Below are 25,103 nucleotides of genomic sequence, written 5' to 3'. Positions count from 1 at the left end.
TGAACGCAGCTCGCGGCAGTAGCCTCGCGAGGGCTGAAAAAAAAGTAAATGTTGTCTGTGATTCGTTATCTGTACTAGTGACATAATGGTGTGCAAAATAGCGCCAAAAGTTGACAGCCGTAAGTTTTTATGAAAAATTAATTTTTTTTTTTTGGGAAAATTAATTGCTGTCAGTTAATGTTAAATGGAATTTTAAGGGTTTAATATGAAATATATAATACGATCAATGAAATGAAATGCAATGAAAGGAAATGTATAAAATTCATACATGAATTAAGATCGCCGAATCAAGGAGTTTACGATAGCGTTTAATAATATTGTAGTAGGTGTTGTTTAAACACGAATTAGTAAAAGCAAGGAGGTGAAATGAATCTCTGAAGTATTAGGTACTTATAATTAATTTTTCATAGTATAATTAATTTATTGGAATGCTTTCAATAGAAAATTACGTAGCATTTTTCCCAAATTTTCTTCATATACATACGACTCTATTTTTAATGTTTCTTGAACTAAGAAATTTTTTTTTTATTCCAGCTCTTTTCCTTCAGTTAGATATTTCAAACAATAATATAATGTGTTCTTTTAAAATGTAATCACGTGCAATTTTTTAATTTTTAATAATTTTAGTATAATTCGTTTTAATTCATTTCAAAAGTAATTTTTCTTATTTATATTTCAAAATCCTATTCCATAATATTATTAACGGAAAGTTCGTTTAAAAAGATATGTAACAACTGAATTACACAGAAAGAAGAAAGTCGACAGTTCTATAATAACAATCTATTGCATAAAAAATTACCTTTAATTTTAAAATTTACAAACATCGCGGAATAGCGCATCCAACACGCAAAAAGACACAGTTGGAAAATAATGAACAAGATGTTTAAAATAATATTTATCCACCTCTATTAATTACGATTTTTTACATCTTTAATTAACATTTCAGAACATAAAACAATTTTATCACCAATCCAACACTTTGCTGATAAAACTATGAAGTTTGTAAACCTATACGTAATGTGTAATCGTTTGGAATTTTATATTTCGTCAATTTGATTTGTACTAATATTATTAGCTAATTTTTATAGGAATTATTTTTAGAGTTAAATGTATAAAAGAGTTTTGCAATAAAGTGTTAGTAACGAGAATATTTTACATGTTTAAATCAAAAGTATATGTACATAACCACACATTACTAAATAGTTAGTAAATAACCATATTTGAAAATGCAAAACAATATTGTTTGTTTTCAGTAGATGAAGTGTTTGGTTTTTTAATTAAAGATAATTTTTAGACACCTTATCGTAACACAATCGGAATTATCTAAGTATTTCTGATTCTTACAGTAGGTACGATACCTAATTTGTATATCCTGTTTTCTTAAATTGAAAATCGGAAAGTACTATGTTTTGTTGTTTTTACAGGAGCTTCTAAAGCTTCAAAACCAACTTGCATTTCCAATATTTTTGTCTTTTTTCAATAGTAATAAACTTTTCATCATATTTCACCACTACAATTAGGGTACAAGTGTTAGTAATTGTTACCTAAGCGTTCTAACAGACGAACTGCAAGACGACGGCAGCCGTCGACATATTGACTGCTGCCGACGACTGCCGTCGACATGAGGCGACGGCTGAAGTAGCCTCTGCCGTTCACAACTTGCCGTTCGTCTGAACTCTAAGCTGCGAATTTAGCATGGTAAGACTTAGGCGCCATCTCTTTGCATGTCTATATCAATAAATATATTTTGTTACAGCTTCCCACAGAGTGAATGGAGAAGCTCAAGATGCTGCCGAGATAGCCGATTATGAAACTGCGTTAGATGCAGCCGGTATGTATGAAATGTGTAATTTTATGTAACAACTTATAATGTGCTATCATTATTATTTATTACCTTGGTATAGACATAGGATATAACTGTAGAAAAACTTTACTTGTCTAGGCAATAGAAAGTTATATACTAGATTTGTGTCTTCATGGGTTCATAGGATTAGACTTATTTTTATCCAACTATGGTTTACCTATGTTTAGATTTATCTAAGGAAGGTTGTGCTGTTTAAAGTACACGGTAACGTAAGTACCTACATAGATTTTCGGCACCCCCTATGCCGTAGGCGACATAAAAATTTCCTTTCGTAAATATTAATTATGAATTACCTAAGTGTATCAAATGTAGTTTGTGTTAAGATTTATTTATTGATTTATATCTCATTAAAATTAATATTTTAAACAAATATTAGCATTCTGCACTCTCGTTAAAAAGAGCATTTTAGATAATTTATATGTTTATTTATGACCGGTTTCACATTTTTGGAAAAATGCGATTGAGCTTGTCTTTCAGTTTGTATTTACTTATAGGACTCTTTTCAATGATGGGCCGAAACATAATTATATACGTTTGCCTACCTCTACAAAAAAAAATGCAATGACATGTTATGCTATGGGTTCATACGCACTATGCGGGTAGCCGCATTGCGGGTAGCCGTCCGGCTGACCGCAGGATGCGGTTGCGAATGCGGCTACCCGCATAGTGCGGTTGAAGAACCGTTGCGATTTGCGGTCATGTCGATCCATTTCAAAGATGGATATGGAAGAAGTTGCAGCTATTTACTACATTTACACACGTTACGTATAGAAGAAAAGCAAAGAAAGAAGTACTGGGTGCATCCTTATTTGCAAACACGAGATGAGAGCAAGCATTTTGCAACCACGTGCACACACTCACTCAATGGCGGGCAGCCGCAGACTGAACCGCACAGTGCGTATAGCAACCGTCCGGCTGGCCGTCACTCGGGCCGCAGCTCTCCGAGCAACCGGAGCGGTCTGCGGGTAGCCGCATCGCAGTGCGCATAGAAATGAATATTACGTACATAATTGTGCTTGCGGTCAGCCGGACGGCTGCCCGCATAGTGCGTATGAACCCTAAGCTTCTACGTTTCTTAAGTTGATATAATAACATGGCGTGACCACAAATTATGACGCGGGAAATGCAAAAATGACTACGTTATTATAAGCAATAGTGTATTTCGTAATACCTTCTCCTGTAAACCAGATTTCTGATGCAATATGTCCGAACAGTCATTTATCATTTAAAGAAAATTCGAAACAAAAAATGACGGGACAGGCTGTATTTCTGGTTTTAAATACTGTTAAAATTGTCATGCGTCAGTTATGGTTGGAAAAAGAGGAACTGGTATTCTTCAAATTTGACAAGGAGGAAAAAGTACACTCACCGGCACGGAATCTTGGCCACTTACAAATTTGCCGATAAAATAAGTTTGAAGTGTTTTTCACGATTTTTTTGTATGCAGATATGTTAACATATTATTTGTTTAATTTTATGGTAAGAAATCATTGAGTTTGAGAATAATCTTTTACCACTTTTTAAGAGTTACTCGAAATTTGTGATTTGTGCGGTTAAACCGAAGTTACGAATTGTTCGTTTTAAACTTTTTTCGATATCTTTTATGCCGTTTTAAGATATTGTTATTGTTGTACTGTAGTCAATGATCATAACAAACAATAAAAAATGCCATTAACATCTGAACAACCTACTCAGGCCATCACAATGTTAGACCAATGACTGCCGCAACGTAAAGTACCTAATGTACAGTACGTACCTCGTTCAGCGATGCACTATGCATGGAGAAGATACCAGGAGACTGGCAGCCACATGTGCAGACCAGGAAATGAAGGTGTGAGGTGCACATCAGCTCGAGAAGACCCGTTTATTGTTCGAGAGATACTCAGAAATGGCTTTCTGACAGTTTTTAGGATACGCCACCGGCTCTAAAACACCAGGATAATAAATGTGAGTGAGCAATCGGTGAGAAGACTAATGAAAGAAGTTAATTTGAAGGTTTTCAGACCAGCACGCCGTCCAGAACTCCTCAGACATCACAGAGAAGCACGTCTTCGTTTTGCACGAGAACATGAAAACTGGACCCACAGCCAGTGCGCTCGTGAGGTGCTCACAGATGGCTGCTAAGGAACTTTACGAGCTTCTGATAGCCAACAGTCAGTATAGAGGAGACGAGAAGAGAGGTTTTCACACATCACCACACTCAAAATGCGATTTTTCATGGAGGGTCAATAATGGTATGGGGAGGTATAAGTTCCGATGCTCGCACGGAGTTATTTATCGTTGATAATGGCTTAAATTTGATCAGGTACATCGAGGAAATTCTCCAGGAACATTTTCAGCCCTATTACAGGTTTATCAGTGAAGAAAATTTGCTACTTATACACTATAACGCACGTCCGCGTGTCGTACGATACGTATAAGAGTACCTTTAAGAAGTTATTATTGAAAAATTGGAGTGTCCAGCTCGTAGCCCGGATCTTAATCCAATAGAACACATCTGGGACATGCTTAAAAGAAACATAAAGTTCGATTTCAACCCAGCACTAATGTTAGATGAGCTTAGAAATACAGCTGGGGCCGTTTGGTACACTATAGTCTTCTAGAGTATGCCAGACTGGATGCAAACAGTGTTTAAGGCAAGAGAAGGAAACACCCTTTATTAAAAGGTTCAATTTTTTTTATGGAAACGTTCTTTCTAATTTTTTAGCATTTTTTAAGAAATCATTTAAATTTCACAGGAAAAGCGTAAATTCTTGTTTAATTCATATCTACTCGGCAGTACTTCTTATTAACTTCCAATTATTACTAAAAGTTAGTAAAAACATTAAAGTAACTAGTTTTGATTAAATTTTTATTGAATTTTGTAGTAGAAAAGAAATAGTGTTATTTTACGCAAAAATTTGCAGTGGCCAAGATTCCGTGCCGGTGAGTGTAGTATTGGTAGTATGGATTAAAAAAAAATATGTACGTGTACTAGTGTACACACTTAAGAAGTGAAACTTCTTTATGACCTTATTTTTCAAAAAATAATTTTCTATATGCAACTTTACAGAAATACGTCATATCACGCGTGGTAGGGATAAGACAAAGAAGGCGCGTACAGAAAATGTCACACGTAACGAAAAAATGTTACACTAATTTTTTTTCCAACCCCGTTAAAGAAGTTTAACTTCAAAAATAAACATCGGGATATAAAGGAATTGTCACTTGAGCTTTTACATTTTTAGAAAATTTCATAAGCAAAAACATTTGGTTAGACTTTTACACGTTCATGTTAAGTGATGATATTAAATCTTTTCGTCGAAAGAACATTCCTCATCATACAATCATTAAATTATTAAACTAGTTATTTAAACAAGCCTTCTACCAATGCTATGATGGATCTATGATAAAATAAATCCAATTAACACAGTTAGTTCCTTTAAAGATTTGATAAAGTTTTACAGGTATGCTCTAGCTCTACGTCTAATTTACTTTACGTATTAGTTAGTACCTATTTTTTTGTTTGATTTTCACGAACTCTGTCTCTTATAACGGTAAACCTTATCGTATAAGTTTTCAGTATATTATGTTAATATTAAAATGTAGAGACTTATGGATAGAATTGGTTCCCATTTTTATTACCTGCTCTTTGTATGAAATTTTTCATAGTGAAATATGTGAGGTGACCACAAGAGTGAAATATTGAGCACTAAAAATATTCGGTCTATTACAATAATGTTAAACCAGATTTTTTGGAAGTAAAAATTGAAATAATTTTTTAAACAACACTCCTAAATTACCATGTTTCTATTTTAATTTTTAACTTAAATTTTTAAATTTTGTAAATTGTAGCTTAAACTTACACAATCAATATAGTTAAGTATATGATTTTCTTGAAAACAGGAAAAACTAGCGTCTTAATTTCACACAATACCAAAAACATTGTTACCAACGTCAATCATAGGCGCGGCAAGGCGTGCCCACTTTAGAAATTAAATTAATTAATATTAAATTAAAAAATCATACTAATAAATCTTTACTGGCGTAATTTGTACTTGCAAGATGTTAGAATTTATGAGAACGTTGTTATGTTTAATTTTGTCAACTTTTTTGGTATGGATAGAAGAAAACGTAAACATTCTTATTATAATACATTTTCATAGGCGTGAGTGCGGTAAATATCAACACATAACTGCAATTTAATCATAGTATAGGTATTATTTTTCTACTCATAGGGTATTTAATTTTATCGAAATACTTAGTAAATACAATTAATCATCAATATATTGTCATCTAATGTTGACACAAAAAAAAAGATTAATCTGTATCTTGCCTAACATATTTTAACACCTAAAAATAAGACTTAAAAAAATATTTGTGACATCTTCAATCTGAACCAGTAATGTGAGGCGCCATACCGAGCAAACCGGAGTGAGTTAAGTTGTATGACCTAAACGAGTTTCTGATGTAAGGAAATTGCAAATGATCGTCAACGTTTTTCAAAAAGTTACGGTTTTATAAGTTTACAGCTTATTTCTACTACGACTCTACAATAATGAAGTTTCGTTTTTTTGTCTGTTTATCTGTGCTGTTAAACTGTTTACCATCACTGTTAAACATACTTATAATGTACTAGCTTACTGCCCGCGGCTTCGCCCGCTTTGTCTAAAACCTATTATATTATATACTAAAACCTTCCTCTTGAATCACTCTATCTATTAAAAAACCGCATCAAAAACCGTTGCGTAGTTACAAAGGACATAGGGACAGAGAAAGTGACTTTGTTTTATACTATGTAGTGATGGTGACGAGTTGCAGGCAACTTAAAGCTCCCCCTAAAGAAGAAAAAAATGGAATTATTTTAAGTACACATTATTAAATCTGTTCATTTCTTACAACCTTAATTAAAAAGAATTTAATAAACTCTACATTCCCTGCAATATCCGATCCATCGCCCTCTAACCCATAAGTTGTGACGTCACAGAATTATGTCACACAAATACCCAATTCTAATTTTTGACACTCCCATAAACAGATAATATCTAGAACACAAGTAAAGAATCAATATAGGCTTATTAATTATATCACAATATTATATTATGTTTATGTTATTTTTTTCTCCGAAGCACGTACCTATGACGTCATTGGGCCTGCTACGTAGCAACATAGATAAATTAATACTAGATTATCATTATAACTAGATCTGTGCTAGATATCTTATCAATTGACCGTTTATTTTTATATAATAGGAAAGTAGAATTAAATATTTTTAACTTATAGGCATTGAAAGGATCTTAGATTTTAGAGATATCTTTTCATACGTAAAAGTTTTGTTTCTTATTGCGAAACAAACTTAACTACTAGAATAATATTATATTACACTAGCGACCCGCCTTCGGTTTCGCCCGCTTTGTCTAAACCCAATAAATGATATACATAATAAAACCTTCCTTGAAATCAGTCTATCTATGTATAAAAAAACGCATGAAAATCCGTTGCGTAAAGATTTAAGCATAGGGATATAGGGTTTTCTAGGGTTTGATTTTACGCGAGTATTATACATTTAGAAATTAAAGACTTTTTTAACGGATTTTAAACGCGATTTATATTATTAGCGAGCGTGGTCACGGGGAGACTGTAAAGTGTTAAACGTCGGGAAAATAATATAATGAATAAATCGCGTTTAAAATCCGTTAAAAAGTCTTTAATTTCTAAATACTTAGGGATATAGGGACAGAGAAAGCGACTTTGTTTATACTATGTAATGATGTGCCAAAATTAAGAAGGATTTTCTATTGTTTTCATGCTTTCAGATTATCAAATATTCCTCTTCTCGATATAGAGAAGAGGAATACCTTCTCATACCTTGTAATCCTGATAATGAACAAAAAGACTAAACGGAAACTGACAAGACTTTTACAGAAATGTAGACCAATCTTCTTAAGGTGATTAGAAACGGAAGTCATGTGCTACTGGGAATGGGGATAAAAAACCTTAGATAAGACCATTTGTTAACTTTTCCACGCAGTCTGGAGTTCTTCGTGATACTTGATATTTTCTCAATAAATCACAAAATCGCTTATATATTATTAAACAAATAAGTATAAAACAAACATCAATTACCACTAAAAAGTATGTATATCGCTTAATGTTATGTACTGACTTTCGCATACAAGGTCTTTTAATAAGAAAAGCTCTTCGTGTTTTAGTTATGAAAATTCAGCTTTATTTATTGACGTAGAAACTATATAAACGGTCATGCAATAGCCAATAAAATGCCCATAAAGATTATTTTTATTCTAAGTACATGGTTTTAAAGTATCTCGTACCGTATTTCACACATATGTAATTATTTTAACTGTTTTAAAATGGACATTCAAATTTTTACACTATTTATTCACATGGAGGTATGTAACTGCATACTAATTGTACAGTAAACAGTCTGTAATTTTGTTCTATATAATGTTGCAAATCTTACATAATATTATTTAAAACTGCATGGTATATAATAACAATAAAACACGTGGACGTCCAACCGAAGTGTTTTAGTTTTCGTTATGGGATACATCATAGCCAGGAATGCGCAATAGGGTTGTCAACGATGCAAAACTGGTCCTGGGGCTGGTTTTTGTTTGTCTTAGGTCTCTTGTAGGGTTTACATTGTACCGTTTAAAACAAGGTATGGAGAGTGCCTCATTATAATATAATTTTAACAATTTGTTAAACACTAAGGTTATAAAGCAAAATGTTTTTAATGGATACTGTTTGATATCATTGATAATTTTCTTGTAAACATGGCGGTGATCTGCTTTATTGCCTGCCAGATATAGTTTGTATGTAATTATTAAGCTATTGTATAGCTTCTATCGCGGGCTTTGAGCGCGGGGACCGAATCCAGAAATTCCGTAACGAAAAAACCTCACGCTCCCTACTCAGACGGGCACGGAGGTGTGGCTTGAAGGCAAGCTATGCAATAGCTTTACCACGGCAGTCCCCGAGTGCCACACGTCTTTTTTTTCTTATTGTGTCTTATGAACCGTTTTAAAAAAATTTTAAATAGTAAGAAAAATCTACACCTTGACGATTTCATAACAATTCAAAAAATATTCCCGTCTTACGTTTCACCGAAACTTTTTTTTACGTATTTCTCATAAAATATAAATGTATTTAAGCTATTGACAACCCTAAAACTGACCCTTATTTACCTTGACATTGGTATTGCAACGACTTTAATGGTCCGGCTTCGAGTGTTTATAGTGTGTTATAAAAACCGCATAATGGCCTATCAATATTTATCTAAAGATGTCTTATTTAAGATCCTTTATTTATTATGCTATTTAGACATTAGAAAGTACGCAGAAATAAAAATAGTACGATTTATTTAACGTAGCTATGGTACCTATAGGTATGTTTGTAAGCAAAAACTAACTAACTAGACTTAATATTATGGAGTAAATTAGTTGGTTGGTAAATTAGTTTAGAAAATCTAAATCTATCTCTTTTTATCAATATGACAACAAAAATACGACGTAAAATTACCATGTTTATGCATACATAATACAGGCACTCCAATCCACTAAAAAACAATGTTTATTCCACAATTTTTATAGCTATGGGGATCGAACCCACGTCCTCAGGGTCAATTCGCCAATAACCTCTGTACTTACCGAATCGTCGAAAGTCCACAAACTTAGTCAAACATAATTTTTACAGCTTTGGTGTACACCTACTTCATATTAGTTCACTGTAAAACTATCGTAAATAAACTACAAGGTTTTACTGTTGTGTCTGTTTGTTCATGGTGAAGGTCAGGGATGAGGGTAGGTATATGGGAATTCGATGCAAATAATACTTATGTTTTTTTGTGTGTTTGTTTAACATAATTACTCGAATACATTAAGCAAGTATTTAAACGTTTTGAAGTCGTTCATAGATTTTAATAGGTTTTAAAATAATTATCAAAATCTTAATTATGTAGAGTTAGGTTGAATATTCCTATTTAATATTATAAATTTATAACGTGTAATATTTGCTGATTTGACGAAATATTTTATAAAATAGTACATTATTTCCAATCAAGTTATTATATTTATTTGTATTAATTATTGTTTTAAAATGGTCTTACAATGTCTATGTTTTTCAGAACACTCTCCTTTTAGATTAAAGTGTAACCAAATATATGCGACAATCATTTCTAAGGCCTGTGACTATAATAAAATAGTAAAAGGCTTCGGACACACTTCTACAAAAATAGAGCATAATGCTAAATGATTAAAACTAATTATAGCTGTGCCCTGCGGCTTTACTCGCATTGCTCCGCTCTTGTTGATCTTAATCGTGATAAAATATAGCCTATAGCCTTCCTCGACAAATGGACTATCTAACACCGCAAGAATTTTTCTAATCGGACCTATAGTTCCTGAGATTAGCGTGTTCAAACAAACAAACTCTTCAGCTTTATAATATTAGTATAGATAATAATGATATAGTGCAGAATACCTAGCATATTTGAGCGAATGATACTAAAACAAACCCAGTAAATGATTTTGTTGTGAATGCTCAAGCATGGTTTTGATAGCTCGAATCCTCTCACACCTGACAGACAATGCTGTTATATAAATACCGTGTTATTGTTCTACAGATATTGTTCAATATGCTATAACTACGTGGTTAGGTAAGGTTAATAAGTATAGTAAACTATAAAATAATCCATTTCATTATTTAGTTATTTGGAAAATTATAAATGAGAAACATACATTGTTGTTTATGATTGTTTGTTGTTACTTGCAGATTGTTCGCTCTTTTTAGACACAAAATATCTAAAGAAGACCATTCATGATCAAAATAGGTTTTTTTCTTGTTAAGGTGGAATATGTAATATTATTTAAAAAACTCATATAAGTTAAATAATTTATTTTGTTCCTTCATCTGTTTGTTTCTTTATTCGTCTAGATTCGTTTAAATTCATAACCAATTTGATTGTTAATTTAATAAAGCATAGCGATAAATACCAAAAAATTAAGCCGAAAGACGCGGGTTCGAATCCTTAATAGAATAGAATTTCTTAAACAATACAATCTAATTTATTTAAAAAAATCATGTACATAAATAATTTGCTCTACGTTGGCACCCAAGCTCTTTTTTGACAGAGTATAGTCTTAATTCTTTTTATTACTTATCCTCAGGCTACGGCCGCTTCAGTCGGAGCGTGCTGGGGGCGTGCGCCTGCGCATTCTTCACGACAGGCGTGCAGAACTGCGTGATGTCATATGTATTGCCTGCTGCTAGGTGCGAATTGCAACTCACTACGTACCAGGCTGGGCTGATTAATATGGCTTTCATGAGTGGTAAGAGATTATTTTTGTGAAATTAATGAGAATAGATATATTTTCTCCTGAAATATAGCTAAACTTCTAACATGAATATATTACATGTTTACTAACTTACTAACTTTCTGTAAACTTGAATGACAATACATCTGATTAATATTTAACAAGTGATAACTGCGTTAAAAACAACCGACTTCAAACTGGCACTTGCAACATTTACAAATACAGACAAAAATGCTCATAAAATAAAAACTACTGGGCCTATCCGAATAAAATTTTTATGGGACCAATTCGACACCATCCCGCATCGAACAAAAAAAGAATCACGTAAATCGGTTCAGAAACCTCGGAGTAATTAGTGTACGTATACATAAAAAAAAACATACCGGCCGAATTGATAACCTCCTCCTTTTTTTGAAGTCGGTTAAAAATCAAAACAACGTGGTGGTAAGCTAATGAAATATGATTGTGTGAAGAAATTTAAATGTTACTTTTTGTTAGCAGCGAATAGGTGGTTGAAAAGGAACAATAATTAAATATATCGCTAAATATTGAGTGTTAAAAAATCTAAGGCTTTTGTATTTTTATGTCTCTGTTTTCGCTTAATTTTCGGAAACTGAACTGATTTGAAAAAAAAAATTGCTTGGTAGGTAATTGGTTTGGTAAAATAAAGACTACAAACATAGACTTTTAAAATTATAGAGACACATTCAGTTTAATAATCATAGAGTCATCAAAAATTCGGTGCTCTGTTTCGATCTTTCCAAAATAAAAAAAGCTAAATCAAATGATGTGACGGTCTTGCGGCGGTTTGTCAATGCATTAATTGATTGGCCATTTATTCCTTCCGGCTAATGGAGTAATTGCGTAATTGTCGAAACGTCTGCAAACTGCGGAATTGAAAACGATTACTAACATGTTTACAAGTTTGAAGATATTTATCTGATTGGGTGGTGCGTCATTTTTAGGGTTCCGTACCCAAAGGATAAAACGGGACCCTATTACTGAGACTTCGTTGTCTGTCTCCAGGCTGTATCTCTTAAACCGTGATGGCTAGAAAGCTGAATTGTATTTCCGTTGCCGCTATAACAGCAAATACTAAAAATTAAAAAAGTAAAATATTAAGGGGGGGTCCCCATAGTACGGAACCCTTCGTCCGACTCGCACTTGGCCGGTTTTTGTTTCAAGATTTTACACGCAAAATTCATAAAAGCAACCTTTCCGAAGAACAAGGTTTGGTCGATGGCAGTCTGAATATAAAATGGCGCCATATTCTGCCATTGGCTTTTATTAATTCCAAAAATTTAACTTTAGAATACAATTCGTAGTAATTATTTAGTTATCAATGGTAGAATATTAAATATAACATATTATTTGCTATTAATTACTAGTATTTTCCCGCGGCTTCGTTGTGAATATTAAATAATAAATATTGGTTTAATTTTCATTCTCTCCCGTTTTAATTTTTAATCTATCTGTATGTAGGCAGATCAAAATAGAGCATAACTATACATGGTGGTATACTGATCACGTAAAAATACTTATACAACAAAATAACGTCAAAAAATTTTGTTAAATTTTTCCTGAAAATCCATGTTTTCTTCCCTAACTTCGCGCAACCGACATACATATACCGCTTCGCTAATGTGAGCATTTTATCTATGAAAACATGCAAAGCTGGGCGGGTTGCTTGTTATGGGTGTACACTTAGAGTTTTAAGAATTCATCTATTTGAAAAAAACATGCGTCTGGAATTTTTAAGTACTTAGCGTATGCAAAACTATAACCTCCTATGAGCTTAATATACCAACAATGGGACACCCTGTATAATTAAGCGTAAAACCCAATCACGTGGAGTTTTCTTAAAATGAAGAATCTAATATTTTTTCGCAGTAACACACCTAAATAAACACAAAGTTAACTATGTGTGATTTAAAAAGAAACAGTTAAACTTACTAATCGATAACACACACACGGAATTACGTAAAAGGATAATATTTAACAATATAATGTGCTAATGTGATAAATTATTTGAAAAAAACACATAAGTACAATTCGCAAAACCATATTTGGTACTATATTTTGAGCGTGATCTAACTTTAGACCGGCATCACGTAGTACATAGCACCACTGATGAAAGGTAAATCTTAAATTTAATTTTTAGACCGCAGTTCCGCAAATCGGGTAAAAATTAGTTTATACTAGCTTTCCGCCCGCGGCTTCGCCCGCGTTTTCAAAGAAAAACCCGTTCCCGGGATAAAACCTATCCTATGTCCTTTCTCGGGTATCAAATATATCTCCATACCAAATTTCATGCAAATTGGTTCAGTAGTTAGGGCGTGATTGAGTAACAGACAGACAGACAGAGTTACTTTCGCATTTATAATATTAGTATGGATTATGGTCTTCTAGGTTATGCATGCCAAACTGCAGTTCAATGGGCCTATTTCTGGCACTAGAGTCCAGCCCTTATTTTTTAAATATTTCTGTGTTAGGGAACGATATTTTCAAAGTGTTTAGATGAAAACAAGCACCTTGCATGTATCTATAACCTAAATTGGTGTTATACGACTCTTCGATTTGAAAACAGTAAGAGCTAGCGCGCAAGAGCAACTTTTGTCTCCGCAACTATTTTGTCTCTCCCATCAACTCTATGGGGAGTTGCGTCGCTACGTGCGCGCACATTCTTACTAGCCCATGGAGAGATAGAAAAAGTTTCACTTCTGACACGTCTTATTGGCACATACGCTCTTCATATTTTAATTCCTAGCTACGAAAGGAAATCTCCATTTATGGCCAGTTATCTGTCAGTAAAAAGAAAAATTATATTATACTAGCTTACCGCCCGCGGCTTCGCCCGCTTTGTCTATAACCTAATAAATTATATACTAAAAACTTCCTCTTGAATCACTCTATCTATTAAAACAAACTGCAACAAAATCCGTTAAGTAGTTTTAAAGATTTATGCATACAAAGGGACATAAGGACATAAGGACAAAGAAAGCGACTTTGTTTTATACTATGTAGTCTTAAGTATGTAGTGATGATTTACGTCGAAAAATGTCAAATAGGCTATCAGATGCCCAGCAGTTAGAGGTAGCGCGCAAGAGCAACTTTTGTCTCCGCAACTTTTTTGTCTCTACGGTATAGTAATGACCTTGAACTTTGATTTTTCTGTTTTCAGGTGGTGTAGCAAGTGCATTCTTTTGGGGTATAGTAGGAGATGTATTTGGAAGAAAGAACATGCTCAGCATGACACTACTTATAGATTCTACTTTACTACTAGCACAGAGTACAGTATCAGATTATAGACTACTGTTGGCAGCGAGGTCTATTAACGGGTTTTTAGTGGGTAAGTAATTATACTAAAATAATTAGGAAGATTTTGTGTGGAGCAAAAGAATTTTTTTTGGTATTTGATTTTGTAGTTATATATTTTAGTTCTTTCTCTCTGTTTATTTTATATAATTCAACTGAATAATTATAAAATAATAATTTAATACTGAGAGATTTTATAAATAAGTACTCAAAATATGTACATAATAAATGACAGATCATAAAAATCTGTAAAGATGTATTATATGAAATTAAATTTTCCTAAATTACTTTTAAAAGTGTCTCTCGTCATTACTATTAAATTTAAAATTACTCAAAAACAATATTGAATTTTTATTTTAATACAATAAAATCTTGAAATTTTCATCGTAATTAATGTTATCTTTGAATGAATAATTATATATTTCTAGGAGCACCATCAACCCTTGTGTTCCCGTATCTGTCAGATTTAGTAGGGGTGAAAAAACGACAATTTTATCTCGACTTGACTGGCATGAGCTTTGTGGCTGCGTGGCTTTTGCTACCAGGTAAATGTTACTGTTTATTATAGGAAAGAAAACTAATAGATATTATTATAATAATTTAAAGAATGTTTGTCTATATGTTCTAATCACTACATAGTATACAAAGTGGCTTAGGCGCTCTATCCCCTATGTTTCTATGTATGCTTAAATCTTTAAAACTACGCAACGGATTTTCATGCATTTTTTTAAATAGAGAGAGTGATTAAAGTGGATGGTTTACATGTATAATTTATTAGATTAAAGACACAGCGGACGAAGCCGCGGGCGGAAAGCTAATTTTAAAATATTAACACCTCAACTTAACACCGCATTCCAATCAGTAAGAGAACTTTCATTCGCAAGTCATATTAAAATAGCAATTGTATTTAACTCGCTGTTACCAAGTGTTCTGTATGACCTTAACGGTAAAATAATATAAGGTTGTTGCAGCTTGTGAGCTAAGCGATAACGCGCTATACTTAGCTATATTGAAATTAATTATAAATCACTATACATACATTCATATTATGTCGCTATGAAGAGGAGATTATCGATTTATTGTACCAAAAAATAAATAACAAACACTGAAACGTGAACAGTTTTTACTCTAGAATGTAGATCAAAGGAAGAATCCATAATTTTAATTGATTATCTGGCAGTGTTTATTCCCTTTAAAAAAAGCGGAATAAATGTAATTAAAATGATTAAAAATGGAAAACCTTGTTTGGGAACGTCGATGAATTAAACAGTAATTTTAAAATACAATAAAATAAGTAAGCTATTTATTCGCTTGTAGTGGAAGACAACCCTTTCTTTAAAATAATAACCTCTAGAGAAAATATGAGGAGCTGTCAATCCAAATAAAACATTAATACAATCACACAGTACATCTAGGTAACCTAAAAGTTATCCTGGTATTAGTGTTAAGGCTAACTCTCACTGGAGTTTTGTTAAGTCATTGGTATTAATGATATAGTTTCTAAGGTTCTATAGATTAGTTATGAATATTGATACCGCTTCTGAGATCCAAGACACAGACAACAGCCTAGTTTGGATCTCCAGTAATACTGTAATGTTCTACACTTTTGGTTAAAAAATATTTTTATTATTTTTATTGAGTTAGATATACCTATGTAAGCGGACTTTGGAAAAAAAAGTAGGCAATGAAATGGATAATAAATGAAGTAATTTTGAAGCGAAACTTCTTTAGGCGTGTTGAGAGTAAAATTTCAAGGTCACGTCATGGCAATACCGTCACGTCATGGAGTTAGACGACGATTTTGGTAACTTTGAATCATGCCAAAGAAGCCACTTCTGACACGTGTGCTCGGCACACAAGCTTTTTTGGGGTATTTTTCACGATCCATTTTCTTTGTTTAGTTATAAAAATAATTTACTACGTAAGTAATCCTTTTTCGAAGATCAGTAAAGTATAACATTTCGATTTACCACCGAATATTTTATGAGAACTGCGTATTTGCTATTTTTGACTCTCAGCAGAACAATAAAAAAAAGTCATCGTAGGTACTGTTTCAGTTTGTTTAAAGGATTTATTTTAAAGTCTTCAACAAAATATTTCCAGCTGTCGCCTGGCTAGTTATCCCCTTCAAACTGGCTTCCTACTCCCACCTCCCCATCCACTCGTGGAGGCTGTACATTGCCCTGGGCAGCATTCCAGGGTTCGTCTCGGGGCTCTGGGTGTTATTCCTGCCTGAGAGTCCCAGGTTACTGACTGACACTAGCAGGGGAGATGACGCTGTGAAGATTATGGGTGATATTTGTAGGGGAAATGGAGGGGGTGAATATAAGGTTTGTATTTTTAGGACATTTTTTAATCGAATAGTAGAAAAAATAACCATAACTAACTAGGTACTTCTTTAAAAAGGCTATCGTTGGATTTCTTGGAAATCATGGTTAACTGGGTTGAAAAAAAGGTTCAGTTGCAAAATTAAAATATGAAGCAGTTTTTATCGTTTGTCGATTTCGCTAATGTTAAATTGCATGCGCTGTAATATATTTATGTTTGTAAATAAGCTATGCAAAAGTGGAACAGACAGACAGACATTCCCATACTTGTAATATAAGTATCGATTTATTTAATTATTGCCATAAATCTAAGGCCATAACGACCAAAAAAACAATTTTGATTTCCGACCCTGCTTTTCACTATTCATATTTATTGGTTAATTAATTTTCAGATAAAGAAGATAATCCAAGACAACATATTCGTAGCCAAATCACTGAATGGTGAAGAGAGTAGAACAAAGGCTTTATTTGTGAGCGTGTTGAAAGATCTAAAGATGTTTGTGTCTAAAGCCTATGCGGTGAAGTCTTCGTTGATACTCTTCGTCTTCTTCGCTAATATGGCTGCGTGAGTATTTTTTTTTTTTTTGAAGTTATACTTCTTTTGGCGCGATGGAGAAAAATGATGAGAGTGAATTTTTACGATGCGCGCGCACACCGACACCTAAATTAAACAGCATGAAGTTAGGTCTAGGTGGTATGGAAATTGATTACTATGTTCAAGTTGTATATTCTAGTATTTTTTTTCCATACGCCAAAGAAGTATAACTTCTTACGCGTGTACATAAGTACACACACTCTTTTTTTTAATTTTAGTTCCTAATAAATGTCATAATTAATGCTGTATTACAAAACATTTTTCGGGACTATAATTAATTTTTAAGGCAAATTTTATCATAGTAGAAATATGAAAAAATGTTGTAGGCGTAACCTATCAAAATAATTGTACCAAAACAAGTTAAATTAATTAAATATTTATTTAGCATTGTATGTTTTCTTTATTCATTCCCTTTTAATTTAATTTTTCTTTTCTCATGGTTAACTGGGTCAGACAGATTATTTGATACAAAAAGACCGCATAACGAAATTCAATTTTGTGCCGCTTTTAGTGTCAGTACTGCAACTTCTATAACTTTCTGATTACCTATGTCCCTTTCATTGTCCAATTAAGTGTTCTTCATATCCAACTATTGAAGTGAAACTTCTCTATCGGGGTTGGAAAAAAATTTAGTGTAACATTTTTTCGTTACGCGTGACATTTTTCCGTTACGCGCCAACTTTTTCTTATCCCTACCACGCGTGATTCGACGTATGTCTGTAAAGTTGCATATAGTAAATTATTTTTTGAAAAATAAGGTCATAAAGAAGTTACACTTCTTACGTTTGTACACTAGTACACGCACACATTTTTTTATTTTCATTTCTATTTGATTTCCAGTGGTTTCGGCCTAAACCTCTGGATACCAGAACTGCTCCTGCGCACTCAAGGCAAAGATTGCAGATCAGAACCAGAACAGGCGAAACTTTTGAACACTACGTGGAAGGGAAATTACGTGGAGCGGCATAATGGCAGCTATAACGAGCCCTGTGATGGAATTATTGACGATTCTGTGAGTATTTAGGGCATTTTTACTAGGCATATTTACTTAGTATAATTATTTTTAAAATAGCTGCATTGTTTTTATTAGTCTTCAGTCATTTTTATTAGTCAGCAGCCAATTTATTAGTATGCAGCCAGTTTTATTAGCCGATTTATTAGACTGCAGCCTTTTTTATGGCAGCTATAGGGAGCTCTGTGATGTATTGATGATTCTGTAAGTATTTTAGACTATATATAGTTCTGAATATTCTATATTCGAATGTGTGAAGATTTATATGTTTCCTATAAAATAAGGTGTATTACATAGTAACACATTCTCATCATTGAAGTGTAACTTCTTTATCGGGGTTGGAAAAAATTTAGTGTAACATTTTTTCGTTACGCGTGACATTTTTCCGTTACGCGCCATCTTTTTCCTATCCCTATCACGCGTGATTCGACGTATTTCTGTTAAGTTGCATATAGTAAATTATTTCTTGAAAAATAAGGTCATAAAGAAGTTTCACTTCTTACGTGTGTACACTAGTACACGCACACATTTTTTTTCTAGGTATTCACATCAGGCCTCATCGTCGGGGCAGTGTGCCTCTTGGGCAACATAACTTGCATCCTCTCAGCTCGGGGCAGTGGGGCACTTGGCATCCGTCGCTCCTCTGCCCTATGTGCTGGCGCGTGTGCACTCGCTTGCTGCGTGCTAGCGGCTGGCGCGTGTAGCTGTGCTGGGACAGTTGCTGTGGCAGCTGCGGCTGTGTTAAACGCGGCTTCGTTGAATGGGAATGTACTGCTTATTAGGTTACTGTTACATGCGCTACCGGCTAAGTTGAGGTGAGTAAAAGGCGGGGTCTTACTAATTTCAATGTTGGAAAGATATTACCGTGTTGTGTGCTAGTGGCTAGCATGTTCTTACTAATTCCAATGTGGTTGATACGTTGGGATGTGTATTTTACGTTGTGTATTGCATTGTTGTTGTTGTGCATTGTAATATAATTGTTTTTTTTTTTTCTGATTATGCGGAGCTGTTAAATTATGTGTGCATGCCAGTATAACTGGCAAATGTGCTGTACTTTCCAAAAAGTAATAACTTGTGAACCACATTTGAGAAAATAAATATATTTTTATTTTTTTATTGTACGTATCTCACGTGCCTCGGGGCCAATGTGCAATACGAATATACAGGGTGTCCCACTGTTGGTATACTAAGCTCAATGGAGGTTATAGTTTTGCATACGCTAAGTAAAACGTAAAAAATATTTATAAAATTCCAGACACATTTTTTTTTTCAAATAGATGAATTCTTAAAACTCTACCCATAACAATCAACCCGCCCAACTTTGTCACAAGCACGTGAGCTATCGTTTAAGATTATGTTTTCATGGACAAAATGCTCACATTAAAGAAGCGTTTTATGCCGGCTGCGCGAAGCTAGAGAAGAAAACATGAATTTTAAGGAAAAATTTAGCAAAAAATTTTTGGCGTAATTTTGTTGTTTAAGTATTTTTTACGTGATCAGTGTATGCAAAACTACAAGTCTCTTCGCGCTTAGTATACCGATAGTGGGACACCCTGTATAGTTTAAAATAAAATAATACTACCTAGATTTCGCTAGGCTTCGCCCGCGTTTGCAAAGGAAAACCCGCATAGTTCCCGTTCCCGTGGGATTTACGGGATAAAAACTATCCTATCCAAGTTACCCTCTATATGTGTGCTAAATTTCATTGTAATCGGTTCAGTAGTTTTTACGTGCATACAAATATCCATACATCCATTAAAAATTTCGCCTTTATAATAATACTAGAGGTCCGCCCCGGCTTCGCCCGTGGTCAAATTTCGCAATAAAAGGTAGCCTATGTCCTTTCTCGGGTATCAAAATATCTCCATACCAAATTTCATGCAAATTGGTTCAGTAGTTTAGGCGTGATTGAGTAACAGACAGACAGACAGACAGAGTTACTTTCGCATTTATAATATTAGTATGGATTAGTAGGATATATTATATTATATATTAAGATTATAATTCCAGCGGTCTGGGCGTGTGTTGGGGCGCGTGGTGGGGCCGGTTTGGCGGCGTGGCGTCCAACCTGGCGGTCGGCGCGCTGCTCGACTACTCCTGCCCCGCGCCTTTCCTCGCCGTCGCCGCGCTGCTCACACGTGAGTATGCTGCGTCGTCATCTACGTCATTATCGTCACCGTCATCGTCACCGTCATCGTCAATATCGTCGTCTCCACAGAACATATAAAAGAGGTTAGAATGGCAATAATTCGCCGTTCCTATAAGAACCGGTGTCACCTGTGGGTGTGGCCAAGTCCGTGCAAGTCCGCTTACGCACATATTTGCAATTTCAAATCTAGCCAATCATAGCGCCGTGCGATCACGCGATTTAAAATGGAACGAATCATACGCATGATGATGATGTGAGCAGTGCTCATATCCTTGGCGCGTTTGCCCCGCCTACAATGCCTCTCTACTCTTTTATATGTTCTGTGGTCGACACTGTCATATTCATCTTCATCGATATCTTCATTTTCATCGCCACCATCATCGTCTTTGGCTCCATCGTCGTCATTGTGAATAACACCGTTATCATTATCATAGTCACTATCGTCATCATTATCAGCCTTTTATTATCTACTGGACAAAATCCCTATTAATATAGGGGTCTAACATACTTCTGCATGAATTGGAACAGCAGGGATGGTAATACAGTTCCACAGAAGATGATGATAAGAGGATGGTCAGTAAGTAAGTAATAGCAGCAAATAAATAAATATTTCAGGACAATATTCACACACGGCACGATCTGATCCCATACTAAGCTTTTGCTTGTGTTATGGAAACCAGATGGCTGATAAACATTCATATTATATAATTTTAAATAAATACTTATATAGATAACTAGCGGTCCGCCCCGGCTTCGCCCGTGGTACATATTAACGTTTTGTCTACATAAGAACCATCCTCGTACTTCAAGGAATATAATAAAAAAAGAATTATCGAAATCGGTTCAGCCGTTCTCGAGTTATGGAATTACAACGAAAAGTGGCATTGATTTTTATATATTAGATTAACACCCAGACACAGAGCAAACATCTATGTTCATCACACAAATATTTGCCCCGGGTGGGAATCGAACCCACGACCTCTGGCTTGGAACTTGGAAGGCAGGGCCACTACCAAGCCAACCGGTCAGTCAAAGGCCATAATAATGTGACTGTTATTCTATACGGTAAGAAGAAGGTATAGTAAATAATTGATTTGCGAGTCAGTCTAGCAATCTGATTTGGAAATTCGGTTTTTGATAGGTTTTTAACTTATTAGCTGGAAGAAGAAAGGTGTTATACTCCAGCCAAAGTCTAGTCTAGTCTAGCCAGTATGGTAAAGATCAGCTCTTATCACGTAATTAAGACAAATGAACACCTAACCATTTTAACTAAATTGTAGAACTTGTAAGAGGAGAATATTAATTTATTTTTAAATTTTTATAACAGTATCAATCGGTGCCATAATGATGATTAAGTTGGAAACTACAGACGAAGAGAAGACTGAAGAATTCCCAGACAAGGGCTTTGAGAGATACATCTCTACACATATGTAGTTTTATAATACAATTGTGGAATATTTCCAATCGGAAAATTATGTAAAAAATGTTGTGTGGTTTTATGAAACCACAGTAAAAGTGAAACTTTTTTTCACATTATAGACATTTAACTAAAAATTATCGTATTTGTACGATAATTATCGTTGGTATCGTGCGTCACGCGACATGCGCTACACAGACCAAAAAGTTTGAGACGATGTAATAAAAGTTTCACTTTAAAAACTGAGGAATATTTCCAATCTAAAAGTTATGTGAGAACTATGAATTTTTCCAATCGAAAAAATCAAAAATGATAATAAGAGCTGTACCTGTACAATATTTCCAATTTTTGATTTTTCTAATACTGATTAGAAAATTCATTTATTATATTGTAAGAAAATATGTAGAATATTTTCGATCGGAAAATTATGTAACAATTGTGTAATTTTGTCAATCGAAAATATTATGTCTACAGTATTTTTTGTAAAGCTTTTGATGTGTGTGTATTTCGTTTCTGGACGCCCGTCTCTGTTTAAATGTTATTTTTGTAAAATTTGATGACATTTTTTGTTCTGTGATGAAGAAACAAAAACTACATGTATAAATTTTAATATCTTTTAGATTCTCATTAAGTCATCACTATTATAATAATTTATGTTACATATACTGAAAAAAAAAATGTGTGTGTGTACACACGTGTACACACGTAAGAAGTGAAACTTTATGACCTTATTTTTCAAAAAGTTATTCACTTTAAGCAACTTTACTGAAATTCGTGGAATCACGCGTGGTAGGGATAGGAAAGAGATGGCGCGTACCTAACGGAAACGTTAACGTTACGCTGTAGGTGTGACATTTTTGCGTTACGCCGTAGGCGTGACATTTTTGCGTTACGCCGTAGGCGTGACATTTTTGCGTTACGCCGTAGGCGTGACATTTTTGCGTTACGCCGTAGGCGTGACATTTAAGCATCACGCGCCAACTTTTTCTTATCCCTAAGTTTCACTTCTTACGTGTGTACTCTAGTACACGCACACATTTTTGTTTTGTTGCGTTTTGAATTTCGGAATATTTTACTATCTATTTTGATAAAAGATTGGTATTTACATCTTTTGAAGGTTCCTATCACAATCCGTCCGAAAAGAATATATTGGTTTTCAGAAGATTCGATATTTTCTAAGATCTGATTTAATGTGTGTGAAGTCCCATGTCCCCGTAGTGGGGTAAGGGGCAGATGCATTAAGCATAAATCTGTACTGATCGATTTTTCTTTAGAGACAAGTAGGTGATCAGCCTTCTGTGTCCTACCAGACCGAGACATTTTTTTTTCTTCGTCTCCACCGGGAATCGAACCCAGGACCCCTCGGATCGACGCTAACGCGTCAACCACTGTACCAAGGAGGCGGTCTGATTTAATATCAGTAGGTAAATATTTTTTGAAAATATTTTATACAGCTAGACAAATTTTTATTTAAGATATTATATCTGTAATGTTATGTGCCTTTTAATATAATAGGTGATAAAATCACTATGGAAAAGAAAACTAAAGGTACATTAAAATTTACATATAAAATGTATTTTATTAAATAATATAAAGTTGTATTGAACATATCTTTTTATAGAGATTTTTAACTTGCCTAGTATATTCGCGTTTTAAGGTGCTTTTTCACCATTAATGTGCGAGGAAGTGTAGCGAGGAATGTATTTATAAAGAACCAATCATATCGCTTCATTTAGTTTGGAGTTTGAAGCGATACGATTGGTTATTAACAAATACATTCCTCGCTACACATCCTCACACATTGGTGAAAAAGCACCCTTATGATAAAAATATATAGTTAAAAACAAAAACAAATGCTAAGCTTTAATCTTGGCTTGTGTATGAGAGAGAAATATGTAATATTGTGTAAATTTATATTTTATATGAACATGGTACATTTTATATGCATTTTTAATATCCAAAAAAATTAGTGCCAGTTTCATGACTTCCTGATAAAGTTACTGATAGCCTAAACATTTAGTCATTATAACAGATAGACAGATAAATAACTATAGTGACATAAATTGTGAAACTTACTTTTTGTATGTTTGTCCATATTTTTATATCATTAGCTACATACAATACTTCAACATATCGATAAGATTGTATTGTATGGAGGGTAGAGGTAATGGCAATTTTTATTTTGCGATAAGGTTAGACCGGCTACTCACATGCCTGCAGCAGGGGCAATATTGGTATTGAACCCTTAATTTGTGATGTGTATAGGCAAGCAGGGGCAATTTAGAGAACAACTGAAATTGCTCCGACCTCCAACCAACCGAGATTGTACCAATATTGCCCCTGCGGCAGGTACTTGAGTAGCCGGTCTTGACTGACTGAATGACTGACGATTGACTCTATTTCCTTATTTGATTCGAATTGTTTTTGTTTACCTATAAATTACTAGGTTTTTGGTAGCATCGCCAAAGGAAAACCTCATGGTTCCCGCTCCAGTGGGATGTCTTTTCTCAGTCTCCGACTATCTCTGTACCATATTTGATTCAAATCGGTTCAGTTTTCAGTGTTACTTTGATTCCTTAATTTCTACCCTCCATAGTTATCATTCGAAAAGTTTAAATTTAAACCTATAATAAGGATCTCTTAAAATAAGAAACATAATCTAGGAATATCTGTGATTAGCTTTATTTCATTAAGTATAACTATATTTAATTTAAATACATAGGCATTTATACACTTATTTCTAAGTATGAAATAGAAATATAATCCATGATTACATAAATATTGTTTTATTTTATTCAACCTCTACTACTACAGTAACTTTAACAATAACTTTAACGATTTCTTTGTTCTCACATTGACAACGAAGTAAAACAGTATTTAAATGTTACAAAATACACATTTTTCGTAAAAATATAAGTATCTTCACAACCAAAATATTGTACATTGAACCGGAGTTTGTTGTGTATTAGGTAATAAGTACATAATATCAAATCTATTGGATATAATATTGGATATCAAAATTCTAACGAAGGAAAATTCTTATCAAAATTAAATAATAATATAAATCTTAATTTGAAAATCAGCATATTTATAATCATTTTTTGTGTATA

General features: G+C 33.8%; 1 protein-coding gene across 1 annotated transcript; it reads left to right on the top strand.

Annotated features, from left to right (window-relative positions):
* LOC123695128 (synaptic vesicle glycoprotein 2B-like) lies at nt 1-22,139 on the top strand. The gene is made up of 11 exons (XM_045640862.1): nt 1-119; nt 1,757-1,831; nt 11,032-11,193; nt 14,360-14,527; nt 14,922-15,038; nt 16,597-16,823; nt 17,213-17,385; nt 18,256-18,427; nt 18,968-19,242; nt 20,438-20,565; nt 21,904-22,139. Exons 1-11 carry the CDS (start codon nt 86-88, stop codon nt 22,008-22,010), a joined length of 1,638 nt encoding a protein of 545 aa, XP_045496818.1. The 5' UTR covers nt 1-85; the 3' UTR covers nt 22,011-22,139.
* The last annotated feature ends 2,964 nt before the right edge of the window (nt 22,140-25,103 follow it).

The sequence above is a fragment of the Colias croceus genome, chromosome 10, assembly GCF_905220415.1.
Source record: "Colias croceus chromosome 10, ilColCroc2.1".
Lineage (NCBI taxonomy): Eukaryota > Metazoa > Arthropoda > Insecta > Lepidoptera > Pieridae > Colias > Colias croceus.
The sequence above is the reverse complement of the archived record's forward strand: the minus strand, read 5'-3'. Positions and strand labels throughout refer to the sequence as shown.